Below are 17,251 nucleotides of genomic sequence, written 5' to 3'. Positions count from 1 at the left end.
ACCCTTGAGACTTATGCTTCATGTCCAGACCGACCTGGACGCCATTGAGGAGTCTCAAGCGCCTTCAGATCAGTTCTTTGGCACCAAAGGAAGACTGTGTCTTCAAACATAGGCCATTTGGACTGAGGCTGAGGATTGCTCTGGCATTCACAGCCATTGAGAAAGAGGGACCTGGAAAAGCTTCTCAGCTGCAGAACTCCTTGGACTTAAGACAACCAAAGACTGTAATGTATTTTTTCCTTTACCCCTTTTGAAACTTCCAGCTTATTGCCTTAAAGGGATAACCTTTTGCAAACAATAAAACCAGTTTTGAGTTATCTACAGTGTTTTGGTCCTTGGGAGTTCCAGTTTCCCTAAAGGAGGGCAAAAAGCAATCCCCTGGGGGAAAGATGTCACGTCCATGCCTCTTTCACTAAGAATTATAGCCCCAGGCGCGACGGCACACTAAACACAGAGAAAACTACATCCTATCTATAATTGAACTTTAGTAAGTGCCTGTATGGTGCCTGTATAATTGAACTTTAATGAGTGCCTGTATGGTGAATTAATACAAGATGTTTGTATTAACAAGATACATTATTTTTCAAAGATGACTTCCATTTTTATCTCTGAGTGTATTATTTTAAACCAAGAGATTTCAATGGCGGGTATATCTTTTGGACAATGAGAACCGCAACTGCAATTATAACTGCAAAGTAACAGCCCTCTGCTAACCAAATATATTTTTGTAGTGGCATGCCTTTGTCCTTGGCAGTTCAAAGACATGGTTCTTCAGTCTTAACAGCTGAGTTACCTGTGTGCCATTACATTAATGCTTGCGAATATCACTAGTTCAAAGGGTTGACTTCTAACAAGGTCATGCTTTTCTTAACTAGTGGTTTTCAAAAGGTAGTCTCCACATGTTCATGGAGATTCACATTTGCCAAATGGGTGTGACATCATTTTTACCTTTTCAATAAGGTTATGATTGCCATTTATTTCCAAAGACTGGGTGCAGTTATTTCCAATAGCTGACGGTATTTCCAATAGAGTTCCTATTGTTTATTTATGTATTAACATAAATAAAGCCCCTACTCTTTTGAGTTTTAGAAAAGCCCTGAAAACATGGCTATGAGCCCAGGCTTTCGAAGATCAAATGATAAAGACGACCCGGACTGATTTACGGCTACAGCACGAGGATTTTGGATGAACGGATTTTTAACCATATGTTTTATATTGTTTCAATTGCTTTAATTTGATTTTTATTGTTATGTTTTAATTATGTGTAGGCATCGAATTGTTGCCAATTGTGTACACCGCCCTGAGTCCCTTCGGGTGAGAAGGACGGAATATAAATGTTGGAAATAATAAAAATAATAATATTTAAAAATCTTGCTTATAGAAAGCTAGAACATTAGGAAGAGGTCTCTCCTAAAGCTTTATTTTTTTTAATTTAAAAAATTAGTATTTGCACACAATAATTTTTTAAAGAGTGGAAACATTCCACCCTGTCGTTTCTCACAATCCTATGCTTTTCATTTGAGTAATTTACCTTCGTCTGTTAATGACTCCGTGGATTCATTTACGCGGCTGATTTTATTCAAGGAGTCTGTTGATTGAGAGAGGAACTTCCACGTGTGGAGAATGCTTTCGTCGCTTCCAACTCTGTAGGGACAAAGGCAGAGAGCAGGAGATTCGGAATTTTGTGCCAGAATAACACGTTTATTAGAGCCTGGGCTCTGGGAAGTATAAAGAGGGTCATTTTTTTATTTTTATTATTATTTTTTATTTTTTTAATTGAAGTTTTACTTTATAAGATAGAGTAAATTAACATCGAAAGAGTGAGAACATTTGATTGTATAGAAAGTAGGAAAACTGAGGTTTAAAAAGGATCAAAAAGGGAGAGAGAGAAAAAACCAAAAACCAAAAAGCAAAGCTAAAATGTCCATCTATATATATAAAAGGGTAATGAAATTTCGGCCTAGGACAAAACAACAGAACTAAACACCCCACAAACTCGAAAATTGACAGCACAGCCCCTCATCCATGCCTCTACGTTCATACAACAAAAAGAAAAGAAAAATAAATTCCTAATTAGAGGGAGAGGAATAATGGTTTTTATCCAATTACTGCCAGTTAGAAGGCCAAGCTCCGCCCACTTGGTCTCCTAGCAACCGACTCAGCCCAGGGGACAGGCAGAGTTAGGCTTCACTTAGGCCTCTTCCACAAATTACAGTAGAGTCTCACTTATCCAACGTTCTGGATTATCCAATGCATTTTTGTAGTCAATGTTTTCAATATATTGAGGAATTGGTGGTAGTTAAGGTAAAGGATAAAGGTGTGGAGTCCAGATAATCCAGTTAAAGCAGATAATATAAGATTATAAATGGGCTATATAGCTGTGTGGAAGGGCCTTGAGTCTACACTGCCATATAATCCAGTTCAAATCTGATAATCTGTATTTTATAGGCAGTGGAGAAGAGGCCTAAGTGAGGCCTAACTCTGCCTGTCCCCTGAGCTGAATGGGTTGCTAGGAGACCAAGTGGGCGGAGCTTGGCCTTCTAACTGGCAGTAATTGGATAAAAACCATTATTCCTCTCCCTCTAATTAGGAATTTATTTTTCTTTTCTTTTTGTTGTATGAACGCAGAGGCATGGATGAGGGGTTGTGTTGCCAAGTTTAGTGTTTCTGGAATGTGTAGTTTTGTTGTTTTTTCCTAGGCCGAAATTTCATTACCCTTGTATATATATATATATATATATATATATATATATATATATATAGCCTTTTAAAATTTATTTACCCACATTGAACAAAAAAAGCCAAGAGCATGTCTTTCACATGCTCTTTATGGAGCAGTTCACTCCATACTTACCCCCTCTCGCCATGTACGTATTTGTGCCAAGTGTCCACCCAAAAGAGAATGAATCTTACCCAGCAATGTTTTGAATGGAGACGCTTTTCGAAAGGGCCAGGTTCTGCTGGGATCTCCTATTCGTGAACAAGGAGGTCACGTTGCTTTCGTCTGGAGCCAGGATGGCAGAGCGAGGTCTCTCCTTCGGCTGTGAGGCTGCAAAAGGAACACCAACCAGCATGAAGTCCCAAGCTTGGGAAGATGCTTAAATCAGAATGTGTGAAACCACTAAGACAAGAATGTTTATTTGCACAAATACAAGCAGAACAAAGAAGGGACTCTGATGTAAATATTGGCTGACACTGAGTTTTTTGAAATGTTAAGGATTCAGCAATCAGTTCTAAATTTCTAAGGCCTGGGCTGTGGCGCAGGCTGGAGAGCAGCCGGTTGCAACCAGCTGCAATGAATCACTCATGAGTTCGAGGCCCGCTCGGAGCCTATGTTTGTCTTGTCTTTGTTCTATGTTAAAAGGCATTGAATGTTTGCCTATATGTGTAATGTGATCCGCCCTGAGTCCCCTTCGGGGTGAGAAAGAAGGGCGGAATATAAATGCTGTAAATAAATAATAAATAAATAAATTGGTGGGCTGTGGTGCAGGCTGGTGAGCAGCCAGGTGCAATAAATAACTCTGACCAAGAGATCATGAGTTCGAGGCCAACCCGTGGCGGGGTGCAAAAATAAAATAAAATAAAATAAATAGCCCCTGCTTGTTGCTGACCTAGCAACCCGAAAGATAGTTGCATCAATCAAGCAGGAAATTAAGGTACCACTTATAAAGTGGGGAGGCTAATTTAACTAATTTACGACTCCATAAAAATCATCCAGCCGCCACTGGAATGAGGAAGTGCCGTCGCAGTGGATGATGAAGCAGCTGCTCCCCCTTGAGGCTGGAATCGAACATCCCCTCAGGAGAAGGTTAAATTGCCTCTGTGTCTGTCTCTGTCTTTGTTCTATGTGTATATGGCATTGAATGTTTGCCGTATATGTATATACAATGTGATCTGCCCTGAGTCCCCTTCGGGGTGAGAAAGAAGGGCGGAATATAAATAAATATATCTGTGAAATCCTATGCTAAGTAAAATATGCAGAATTAATCAGGAGCATGGACACTTTTGAGTCCCCTTGGGGAGATGGGACGGGGTATAAAAATAAAATTATTATTATTATTGTATTATGACACAGCAAACAAGATAGATATGCTGGATTTCGTATCACAAAATCACAAGTCAAACACTTCCCAAGTGTCTAGGACTGTGTGATGTATTTTCAGATGATGCGTGCAGATCCCAGTAGGGTGGCCGTAATTTTGTCAATGTCTATTGTTTCCAAATGCCGGCTGAGATCTTTTGGCACGGCACCCAGTGTGCCCATCACCACCGGGACCACCTGCACTGGTTTCTGCCAGAGTCTTTGAAGTTCAATCCTGAGGTCCTGATAGCGGCTGAGTTTTTCCTGTTGTTTTTCGTCAATGCGACTGTCACCTGGGATGGCAACATCAATGATCCAAACCTTTTTCTTTTCCACAACTGTGATGTCTGGTGTGTTGTGTTCCAGAACTTTGTCAGTCTGGATTCGGAAGTCCCACAGTATCTTTGCGTGCTCATTTTCCAATACTTTGCAGGTTTGTGATCCCACCAGTTCTTTGCTGCTGGGAGGTGGTACTTGAGGCATAAGTTCCAATGAATCATTTGGGCCACATAGTTGTGCCTCTGTTTGTAGTCTGTCTGTGCAATTTTCTTACAGCAGCTGAGGAGATGATCCATGGTTTGGTCGGTTTCCTTGCACAGTCTGCATTTTGGGTCATCAGCTGATTTTTCGATCTTGGCCTTCATTGCCTTTGTCCTGATGTCTTGCTCCTGGGCTGCAAGGATCAGGCCTTCTGTCTCCTTCTTCAGGGTCCCATTCGTGAGCCAGAGCCAGGTCTTCTCCTTATCAGCTTTTCCTTCAATTTTGTCAAGGAACTTTCCATGCAATGTTTTGTTGTGCCAGCTGTCAGCTCTAGTTTGTAGTGCGGTTTTCTTGTACTGGTTTTTTGTCTGTTGTGCTTTGAGGAGTTTCTGATTTTTGACTTCAATCAAAGCAGGTTCTTCACTTTGCTTGACATATTCTGCCAGGGCATGTTCGTCTTCTTTGACTGCTTGTTTATTATTATTATTATTATTATTATTATTATTATTATTATTATTATGCTTTCTTCGTGTAAATGTCTGTGGATCTGAAGGAACTGTAACCAATCACCGACTTAAGAGTTCTGTCAAAATCAGAGGCAGATGTTCCTATTGCAGAATTGTACACTTATCCAAAACAAAGCATCATTTGCTCATCAGCTTAAAACACTAAGACACAATAACATAAAAGTACACGGGTGAATAACAAAATTGCCGGATTGTGAGAAGCTGCTCAAAGATGGGAGAGAAAGGAAAAAGGCTACTCACTCTTACTTCTCATAATGACTGTGGGCAACGAGGAGGTATCATGTGCCTGGAGGCCTCCTTTCTGGAGCTGAAATAAAGATCGGGAAGGATATTAGACATTTAGAATGATTACTTGAAGAAGCTTAAACATGTATGTGTATATACACATACATATACTATATGCACATACACAAGTAGACACCTATCTCAAAACTATATTCAAAGGAATATTTGGGTTGCTGTGAGTTTCCAGGCTGTATGGCCATGTTCCAGAAGCATTCTCTCCTGACATTTTGCCCACATCTATGACAAGCATCCTCATACATTGTGAGATCTGTTGAAATAAACGGGGTTTATATATCTGTGGAATGTCTCCCATCCTGGACATTATTCCACAGATATCTAAACCCCACTTGCCCATTTCCCAACAGACTTCACAACTTCTGAGGATGCCTGCCATAGATATGGGCAAAACGTCAGGAGAGAATGCTTGTGGAACATGGCCATACAGCGTGAGTGTTGCAATTGGCCACTTTGATTAGCACTGAATGGCCTTTCAGCTTCAAAGCTTGGCTGCTTCCTGCCTGGGGAAATCCTCTGTTGGGAGGTGTTAGCTGGCCCTGATTGTTTCATGCCTGGAAGGCCACTCAATGCTAATCAAGGTCTTAACTGTTGATGTCTTAACTGCTGTTTTTATGATATTATATGATTGTATTGGGCTTGCTCTGAGTCCCCGTTGGGGAGATGGAGGTGGCATACAAAAATAAAATAATAATAATAATAATAATAATAATAATAATAATTATTATTATTATTATTATTATTATTATTATTTTATTGTATGACACAGAAAACAAGAGAGATATGCTGGATTTCCTTTCACAAAATCACAAGTGTCTAGGACTGTGTGATGTATTTTCTCATGATGCGTGCAGATCCCAGTAGGGTGGCCTTTTGCAGTTGACAAATCGTAATTTTGTCAATGTCCATTGACAAAATTATTATTATTATTATTATTATTATTATTATTATTATTATTATTATTATTTATGACACAGCAAACAAGATAGATATGCTGGATTTCGTATCACAAAATCACAAGTCGAACACTTCCCAAGTGTCTAGGACTGTGTGATGTATTTTCGGATGATACGTGCAGATCCCAGTAGGGTGGCCATTATTATTATTATTATTATTATTATTATTATTATTATTATTATTAATATTATTAATTGCACCATTCACACTTGCCTCCGACAGACAAGAGTTCTTTCTCCCACCCTGGACATTATTCCACAGATATATAAACCCCAATTGCCTAGTTTCCAACAGACCTCACAACCTCCGAGGATGCCTGCCATAGATGTGGGCGAAACATCAGGAGAGAATGCTTCTGGAACATGGCCAGATAACCCAGAAAACTCACAGCAATGATTCTGGCTATGAAAGCCTTTGACAACACAAGGAAAATATTTACCTTCATTTTGACCTTGGCACAAGCAACTAAGCTCTCCTTGCAAGTTTTATGGACAATGACTCCACAGCCTGTGTAAAAGAAAAAGAAAAAGCAAAGCATACATTACTATTTATGTCAGATTCTCATAAAGGAATTACTGTATATACTCGAGTATAAACCTAGTTTTTCAGCCCTTTTTTAGGACTAAAAAAAACCCTCCTCGGCTTATACTCGGGTGAGGGTCCTGGTGTGCTCATATTCAGGTCGGCTTAAACTCAAATATATATTTATTATTTTTTCTCTATTATTATTGGTATTGTTACATTTATTATTTTACTCTATTAATTATTATTATTACATTTATTATTTTACTCTATTACTGTTGTTACTTTTACATTTATTTTACTCTATTAATTATTATTAATACATTTATTATTTTACTCTATTATTACATTCATTATTTTACTGCATTTATTATTATTATTACATTTATTATTTCACTCTTATTATTAAAAGGATACATAAGCACATTTACATTGAAGGAGATGAAAATAATGATTTAATCAGACTTGAACAGTCATATCTTAAATTATAGTTTGATGTAAAGATTCAAAAAACATTTAAACTACTGAGGCTTCAATTAATGTAATTTTATTGGTATCTCGGCTTATACTGGAGTCAATGTTTTCCCAGGTTTTTTGTGGTAAGATTAGATGCCTCGGCTTATATTCGGGTCGGCTTATACTCGAGTATATATGGTAATGTAATTTTATTGGTAGCTACTTTTATTTTTGAAATTTACCACCCTCGGCTTATACTGGAGTCAATATTTTCCCAGTTTTTTTGTGGTAAAATTAAGTGCCTCAGCTTATATTCAGGTCGGCTTATACTCGAGTATATACGGGATATAATATTATTTTACTCCATTATTATTACATTTATTATTGTACTTTATACATTTATTTTACTCTATTTTATTATTATTAATAATATTTATTATTTCGATCTGATCTTATTATTATTATTATTACATTATTTTTTTATTGAAGTTTAACTGTATAGTACATTCTACTCAATTATTACATGTATTATTTTCCTGTATTTATTATTATTATTATTATTATTATTATTATTATTATTATTATTACAAGTATTATTTTACTCTATTATTATTAAAAGGATACATAAGCACATTTACATTGAAAAAGATGAGAATAATGATTTGATCAGAGCTGGACAGTCTTATCTTAAATTTGCGCTTTATGTAAATATTCAAAAACATTTAACCTACTGATGCCTCAATTAATGTAATTTTATTAGTATCTATTTTTATTTCTGAAATTTATCACCCTCGGCTTATACTGGAGTCAATGTTTTCCCAGGTTTTTTGTGGTAAAATCAGGTGCCTCGGCTTACATTCGGGTCGGCTTATACTTGAGTATATACGGTAACCAAGTTTTACAGTTTTACCTTCCTTAGGCGTTGCAATTATTAGAAGCACTTTTTCATGATGACTATCTGAGTTACAGACAGACATTCTTAGAAAGTTCCAGACAGCAAGAATGACATATGCCAAATATTGGAAAAAGAAAGAAACTCCTGAGTTAAACTGCTGGTTAAATAAGGTGTTGGAAATAACGAATATGGATAAGTTGACATATTTATTAAAAAAATAGTCATGGCAGGCCGAAAAAACAAACAAACTGGGATTTGATAAAAAAAATCTATTTGAAAGAAGAGCAAATGAAGGTATTAATTTAAACAGATGTTTTGTTAATACAGAAATGAGTGTAAGACGATACCGACACTAGAGAGAAAAGAAATAAGAAAAAGTAATCAAAAACTTTTCAAAGTAACTGTGTAAGAGATGGAAGTCAATGTATATACTTTTTATTATTCTTAATTTTTTTCTGTTTTTGACGTGTGTATTTATTTGTTTAGTAATTTTTTGTCATTATTAGTATTATCTGCTATTTTTTTATCTCTCTTCTTCTTTTGCCTATCTCTTTCACCTCTCTTTCCTATAAACACATTTATTCTCACACTTTCACTGTATATATTACCCAAAACTTTAATAAAACTCTATTGTACGGACATTCCTAGAAGGTTCCTGTAAAGAAGTGTGTTTTATTTTGATTTATAGATGTCATGTTTAATTTCGTTTTAAAAGTCAGGTTTAACTATGTTTAAAAGTGTAACTATTTATTAGTCACCAGTGCATGGGGGATGGTAACCAGCTCAGCATTCTGAGGCAGGTTGCCATAGTAACGAGGGCGGAGCCAACCGCCGTTTGAAAGAAAAGGAGGGAATGTTTTAAAAAACAGTTTAGTCTGTGGTCAGAGAACCATAGGGTAGTTTAGTTTTAGAGTCGGTACCCTTATGAGGTACCAAGAGACTGATTCTGGTTGAGGGATCAGGGTGGCTCAAAGGATTGGACATTTTGAGTCAATTTTAAAATAAGTGGATCCAAAGTGATCAGTTATTAACTTTGAAACCGTTATCTAAGTGCCTTTAAAGAAATTACTGTAACCACTAAGCTCTGTGCCTGAAATAAACTTGTTTTTGTTCTTTAATATCAAAGTCTCTGTCACCTGTATTCAAAACTAAGTAACGCTACCATCTAATGTGAATAAGAATAAGAAAGAATAAGAGAAAAAATAATAATATTTCCCCTCTGCCTGAGATCACCACAATTTGGTGGCAGCGGTGGGATAAAAAGATTCCTCCCTGCCACATCACCACAGTTCCCATTAGAAATTCCTTTTGAAATAATACACTGGCTTGATATTGCTTACCAGGAGATATGATTAGATTGAAACAGTTTATGGCACAGAAGGTATTGGAGATGTATAAGAAGACACGCGTCCCTATGCAAAATTATGTTTGAAATCATGGGAGAAGGCAAAGCAAAAGAGATCAAATGGATGGATGTTATATAAATTGGAAACTTCATTATCTGACCCTTTCCCGTTCAAACGGAGGAGTTCATAATACCAATGCCCGGTCTCTTCTCTAGTAAAGAACTACAAGCAGAACTAATTTGTTTTGCATGTTGAGTAATAGTGTACTTGTATGTGCCTGCCCACTTATGGTGAACCCATGACGCTGAAAGGGTTTTCTTAGGCAAAGAATACTCAAGAGATGGTTTTGTCACTTCCTTCCTCTGAAATATAGCTTGATATTCACTGGCGGTCTCTGCCGTGGAGCAGTCATGCAACAGTGAGGAAGATGCAATCTAGTATCTAGACAAGAAAAGCACTATACAAGCCATTATTCGCTTGAGGGCAACCAACTGTCATGTCAGTCTATACCAGGGGTCCCCAAACTACAGCCCACGGGCCACATGCGGCCCATCAAAGCCATTTATCTGGCCCCCACGGCACAAAGGCAGAAGGGGTTTGGACTAAATGGCCCAACACTCTTTATTATTATTATTATTGTTGTTGTTGTTGTTGTTGTTGTTGACACAACAATATTTTATGACACAGCAAACAAAATAGATATGCTGGATTTCGTATCACAAAATCACAAGTCGAACACTTCCCAAGTGTCTAGGACTGTGTGATGTATTTTCGGATGACGCGCGCAGATCCCAGCAGGGTGGCCTTTTGCAGTTGACAAGATCGTAACTTTGCCAATGTTTATTGTTTCCAATATTGATTTTTGATTCCAATATTGATTTCTGACTTTGATTGAAGTCAAAAATCAGAAACTCCTCAACGCACAGCGGACAAAGAATCAGTACAAGAAAACCGCACTACAAACTAGAGCTGACAGCTGGCACTACAAAGCATTGCATGGAAAGTTCCTTGACAAAATTGATGAGGAGAAGACCTGGCTCTGGCTCACGAATGGGACCCTGAAGAAGGAGACAGAAGGCCTGATCCTTGCAGCCCAGGAGCAAGCCATTAGAACAAAAGCAATTAAGGCCAAGATCGAAAAATCAGCTGATGACCCAAAATGCAGACTCTGCAAGGAAGCTGACGAAACCATTGATCATATCCTCAGCTGCTGTAAGAAAATCGCACAGACAGACTACAAACAGAGGCACAACTATGTGGCCCAAATGATTCACTGGAACTTATGCCTCAAATACCACCTCCCAGCAGCAAAGAACTGGTGGGATCACAAACCTGCAAAGATAATGGAAAATGAGCACGCAAAGATACTGTGGGACTTCCAAATCCAGACTGACAAAGGTCTGGAACACAACACACCAGACATCACAGTTGTGGAAAAGAAAAAGGTTTGGATCATTGATGTTGCCATCCCAGGTGACAGTCGCATTGACGAAAAACAACAGGAAAAACTCAGCCGCTATCAGGACCTCAAGATTGAACTTCAAAGACTCTGGCAGAAACCAGTGCAGGTGGTCCCGGTGGTGATGGGCACACTGGGTGCCGTGACAAAAGATCTCAGTCAGCATTTGGAAATAATAATATAATATATGGCCTATACCAGGGGTCCCCAAACTAAGGCCCGGGGGCCGGATGCAGCCCTCCAAGGTCATTTACCTGGCCCTTGCCCTCATTTATAATATAATATTTTTATATCCGTTTTAATAATATAATATATTGTATATACATATAATACTGATAATGTTATCATTTTATACAATACAATACTAACAATAATATCATATAATAATATTAATTATATGTTATATATTACATATAATATTACAGTATAGTGGTATAGTTCAATATAGTATAATGCTAATATTGTGCTATGCTAATAATATAATATATTGTATGTACATACAGCTGCTCTGAGTTCCCTTTGGGGTGAGAAGGGTGGGATATAAATGTAGTAAATAAATGTAGTAAATGATTTTGGACTTAAATAAATAATTCTGGACTTAGGCTCGCCCAAAATCTGAAATGACTTGAGGACACACAACAACAACAACAACAATAATCCTAATTAACTTGACTATCTCATTGGCCAGAAGCAGGCCCACACTTCCTATTGAAATCCTGATAGGTTTATGTTGGTTAAAATTATTTTCATTTTTAAATATTGTATTGTTCTTTCATTGTTATTGTTGTTGTTTTGCACTACAAATAAGACATGTGCAGTGTGCATAGGAATTTGTTCGGTTTTTTTCCCCCAAATGATAATCCGGCCCCTCAACAGTCTGAAGGATTGTGGACCGGCCCTCGTCTTAAAAAGTTTGAGGACCCCTGGTCTATACCCTTGCGGTTCTGCTACAAACTTCTTGAAGGAACAAAAACATTATTAGCAAACTCTTCCTACCATTAGAGTTACTCATGCAACATTTGAGGGCGAAGAAAGAAAGAAAGAAAGAAAGGAAGTCCATTGGATTTCCACTGTCATCCTCAGAGTCAAGAGTGCCTGGACGCAGAGATACTTTCCCCAGATTAACTTTTAACACGTCCTCAATGTTTTCACTTGCGTCAACAGCAATAAATCAGCAAGTGCAGGTTTTCAGTTCAGGAATTTCACCCTGCAGGCAACACAGCTCAGCTGGGACTTTCAAAACAGGAGGCGATATCTGTCTGTCTGTCTGTCTGCCTGCAAAGGGGGAATACTAAACTGTGTCACAATCTATGACTCAGGCGGAGCTCACCATCCCCAGCCAGGCCTTTCATTCAAAGGCCTTGCTTGAACTCCACTTTATTGGGGGTTGACACGCTGACTTTCGTGTCTATACCAAGGGCGAGCATTTGCTGGTTTCGATGGGAACTGTGTAAGAAATGACCTGTGCCCTTTCTGCACCCCGCATTCTCCTTTTACTCAAAAGCTATACTGCTACTTTGAATCAAAACATTCTAGTAAAAGCATTCATTTGTCAAATGCTCTCTCTAGAGAGGACCACCTGGCACCTATGCCATAGTCTTTCCAGTCAAACGTTAAAAGGAAAGATGGTATATAATATGTAAGTACTATGTTGGTAATCTATCTATATATATATAAAAGGGCCGCAGAGGTGGGGGGAAAAGAGTATTGTCATGCAAAAGGTTCGGAAGGCGAATTGGTTGGGTTATGTGTTGTCTTGTCCGTTATAGTCTCTGTCATTGTACAATGTATGTTGTGTTTTTCTTTTATGCATTTCAAAAACTTACAAATAAAAATATTAAAAAAAAAAGTGTAATGAAATTTCGGCCTAGGTCAAAACAACAAAACTACACATCCCAGAAACACTAAACTTGGCAGCACAACCCCTCATCCATGCCTCTACGTTCATACAACAAAAAGAAAAGAAAATAAAGTCCTAATTAGAGGGAGAGGAATAATTGTTTTCATCCAATTGCTGCCAGTTAGATGGCTAAGCTCCGCCCACTTGGTTTCCTAGCAACCCACTCAGCCCAGGGGACAGGCAGAGTTAGGCCTCACTTAGGCCTCTTCCACACTGCCTGTAAAATACAGATTGTCAGATTTGAATTGGATTATATGGCAGTGTAGACTCAAGGCCCTTCCACACAGCTATATAACCCATTTATAATGGACTTAATATAAGGTAAAACCTTTACCCTTTACCTTAACTACAGTAGAGTCTCACTTATCCAACACTCACTTATCCAACGTTCTGGATTATCCAACGCATTTTTGTAGTCAATGTTTTCAATACATCGTGATATTTTGGTGCTAAATTCATAAATACAGTAATTACTACGTAGCATTACTGCATATTGAACTACTTTTTCAGTCAAATTTGTTGTATAACATGATGTTTTGGTGCTTAATTTGTAAAATCATAACTTAATTTGGTGTTTCATAGGTTTCTCCTTAATCTCTCCTTGTTATCCAACATATTTGCTTATCCAACATTCTGCTGGCCCGTTTATGTTGGATAAGTGAGACTCCACTGTACCACCAATTCCTCAATACTTTATTTCCCATACCACCATACTTCGCCACAGCAACGCGTGGCCGGGCACATACTAGCTGTGCCCGGCCATGCGTTGCTGTGGCTAAGACTTTATTTTTCTTTTCTTTTTGTTGTATGAACATAGAGGCATGGATGAGAGGTTGTGCTGTCAATTTTCAAGGTTGTGGGGCGTTTAATTTAGTTGTTTTGTCCGGTGCCATGATTCCATTACCCTTTTATATATATAGATATATTTATTTATTACAGTCGATGACCAGCAACAGAACCTTGTTCTTCACTGTATTTCTTAATATCTAATTGCATATGTTTCTACGCTATTCTGAAATATGTTGGTAATGTAATATTATCTTCTATATAAAGAACTTTTAGTGGCACTTGTTATACAAGCTGCAAAAGAAGGGGATTATGGTGTCGTATTAACAACAATCTAAACTGGATTTGACTCGAAACAGTGGTAGATCATAGCCCTATGGAATCTCTTATGTTTACTAGTAGTATATATTGTAATGAATACTTTACTTAAGGTATAGTCTTTCCAGTGCCAAGTGAATGCTTTTTTATTCTCCCATGCAATTAACTGCTTTCAGCAAATAGATCCTAACACTCGTATGTTTTGCAAGTTCTTTTATTGTGATTTTACTGATCCAAATCCAACTGCTAGTCCCATCTAGACGCACTGAAGCAACTGCTCAATGGTACTGAAGTACAATAGAGTCTCACTTATCCAAGCTAAACGGGCCGGCAGAACCTTGGATAAGCGAATATCTTGGATAATAAGGAGGGATTAAGGAAAATCTTATTAAATATCAAATTACCGTATATACTCGAGTATAAGCTGACCCGAATATAAGCCGAGGCACCTAATTTTACCACAAAAAAACTTGGGAAAACATTGACTCCAGTATAAGCCGAGAGTGGTAAATTTCAGAAATAAAAATAGAAACCAATAAAATTACATTAATGGAGGCATCAGTAGGTTACATTTTTGAATATTTACATCAAGCTCAAATTTAAGATAAGACTGTCCAACTCTGATCAAATCATTATTCTCATCTTCTTCAATGTAAATGTGCTTATGTATCCTTTTAATAATAATAGAGTAAAATAATACATGTAATAATAATAATAAATACAGGAGAAGGAGATACAGATAAGGAGAAGACCTGGCTCTGGCTCACGAATGGGACCCTGAAGAAGGAGACAGAAGGCCTGATCCTTGCAGCCCAGGAGCAAGACATCAGAACAAAGGCAATTCAGGCCAAGATCGAAAAATCAGCTGATGACCCAAAATACAGACTGTGCAAGGAAACCGACCAAACCATTGATCATATCCTCAGCTGCTGTAAGAAAATTGCACAGACAGACTACAAACAGAGGCACAACTACGTGGCCCAAATGATTCATTGGAACTTATGCCTCAAGTGCCACCTCCCAGCAGCAAAGAACTGGTGGGATCACAAACCTGCAAGAGTATTGGAAAATGAGCACGCAAAGATACTGTGGGACTTCCGAATCCAGACTGACAAAGTTCTGGAACACAACACACCAGACATCACAGTTGTGGAAAAGAAAAAGATTTGGATCATTGATGTCGCCATCCCAGGTGACAGTCGCATTGACGAAAAACAACAGGAAAAACTCAGCCGCTATCAGGACCTCAAGATTGAACTTCAAAGACTCTGGCAGAAACCAGCGCAGGTGGTCCCAGTGGTGATCGGTACACTGGGTGCCGTGCCAAAAGATCTCAGCCAGCATTTGGAAACAATAGGCTTTGACAAAATCATGATCTGCCAACTGCAAAAGGCCACCCTACTGGGATCTGCACGCATCATCCAAAAATACATCACAGAGTCCTAGACACTTGGGAAGTGTTCGACTTGTGATTTTGTGATACGAAATCCAGCTGAGGATATGATCAATGGTTTCATCGGTTTCCTTGCACAGTCTGCACTTTGGGTCATCAGCTGATTTTTTGATCTTGGCCTTATTATTATTATTATTATTATTATTATTATTCCCCCGGGTATAAGCCGAGTATAAGTATAAGCCTATTAAACATCCAATTAGGTTATGATTTTACAAATTAAGCACCAAAACATCATGTTATACAACAAATTTGACAGAAATACGCAGTAATGTTATGTTGCAATTATTGTATTTACGAATTTCGCACCGAAGTATTTTGTAGGCATTTTGAACACGGCATCAAAAGAAGTCGCTCACCTGAACAGGCAAAGGAATCCTTGTTAAAGGGCTTCATACAATAGTAGCAACTGACGGGCCCCACGGTTGGGGTGGCGCTGAAGAGGTGCCCATTGATTGTCTTCTTGTCCTTGTCTTTGGAGTCTTTGTCCTTTTCTCTGATCCGCTCCTTGTCTTTCTCCTTTTCCTAAAAGAGAGCAGCAAAGGATGTAAGGCTTTACTCAAGAGTGAGCATCATCCAGAGACAAGACGCATGTGCAAAGCAACCACTGCTTTTAAGACCAGATCTTCCTCTCTTACCTTCTCTTCCCTCAAAGGCCGAGGGAAAAAGTTCAGTTGTGAGTCACTGACCCCAGGCACCGAATGATGTTCACCCACGTCTGAATCAACCCCCCTGACCAATTCCATCAGTATTTACAGTTTCATTCCATAATGTTGTCTAAAAGAAATGGGTGGGCTCTACCATTCTTCTGGAGCTTTTGCATCAGCCTTCCTTAATGTAATTCTTTCCAAACACACTGGATTGAAACTCCCATCATCTCCAGCAAACACATGGCTCAAACCTGTCATTCTGGTCTATGTGCCCTTTAAAATCTACAGCATCCTCACAATGAAATAATAAATGCAATAATAATAATAATAACAAGATCAGAGTGAAATAATCAATGTATTAATAATAATAATAATAATAATAATAATAATAATTATTATTATTTTATTCTTGTACCCCGCCCCATCTCCGTGATGTTTGTTCCTATGTTACTGATTTCTATCAATAAGAATAAGAATAAAATAATAATAATAATACAGTAGAGTCTCACTTATCCAACATAAACGGGCCGGCAGAATGTTGGATAAGCGAATATGTTGGATAATAAGGAGGGATTAAGGAAAAGCCTATTAAACATCAAATTAGATTATGATCTTACAAATTAAGCATCAAAACATCATGTTAGACAACAAATGTGACAGAAAAAGTAGTTCATTGCACAGTAATGTTATGTTGTAATTACTGTATTTATGAATTTAGCACCAAAATATCATGATATATTGAAAACACGGACTACAAAAATGCGTTGGATAATCCAGAACGTTGGATAAGCGAGTGTTGGATAAGTGAGACTCTACTGTAATAATAATAATAATAATTATTATTATTATTATTTTATTCTTGTACCCCGCCCCATCTCCGTGATGTTTGTTCCTATGTTACTGATTTCTATAAATAAGAATAAGAATAAAATTATTATTATTATTATTATTATTATTATTATTATTATTATTATTATTATTATTATTTTATTCTTGTACCCCGCCCCATCTCCGTGATGTTTGTTCCTATGTTACTGATTTCTATAAATAAGAATAAGAATAAAATTATTATTATTATTATTATTATTATTATTATTATTATTATTATTATTTTATTCTTG

The 17,251-nt window shown here is 37.6% G+C and overlaps 1 protein-coding gene across 8 annotated transcripts in view; it reads right to left on the bottom strand.

Moving 5' to 3' along the window:
- akap13 (A-kinase anchoring protein 13) overlaps positions 1-17,251 on the bottom strand; it is a 329,870-nt gene that overhangs the window by 40,442 nt on the left and 272,177 nt on the right. For 7 of the 8 annotated variants that reach the window (XM_062963356.1, XM_062963363.1, XM_062963359.1 and 4 more), the window contains 5 exons: positions 15,840-16,005; positions 6,785-6,852; positions 5,329-5,395; positions 2,914-3,049; positions 1,532-1,644 (listed from right to left, as the gene is read on the bottom strand). In XM_062963356.1, coding sequence (XP_062819426.1) covers positions 1,532-1,644; positions 2,914-3,049; positions 5,329-5,395; positions 6,785-6,852; positions 15,840-16,005 — 550 coding nt within the window. The remainder of the gene's footprint in view (positions 1-1,531; positions 1,645-2,913; positions 3,050-5,328; positions 5,396-6,784; positions 6,853-15,839; positions 16,006-17,251) is intronic. The other variant, XM_062963358.1, reaches the window with a different exon arrangement.

Source organism: Anolis carolinensis, unplaced genomic scaffold (assembly GCF_035594765.1).
Source record: "Anolis carolinensis isolate JA03-04 unplaced genomic scaffold, rAnoCar3.1.pri scaffold_11, whole genome shotgun sequence".
Taxonomy (NCBI): domain Eukaryota; kingdom Metazoa; phylum Chordata; class Lepidosauria; order Squamata; family Dactyloidae; genus Anolis; species Anolis carolinensis.
The sequence above is the reverse complement of the archived record's forward strand: the minus strand, read 5'-3'. Positions and strand labels throughout refer to the sequence as shown.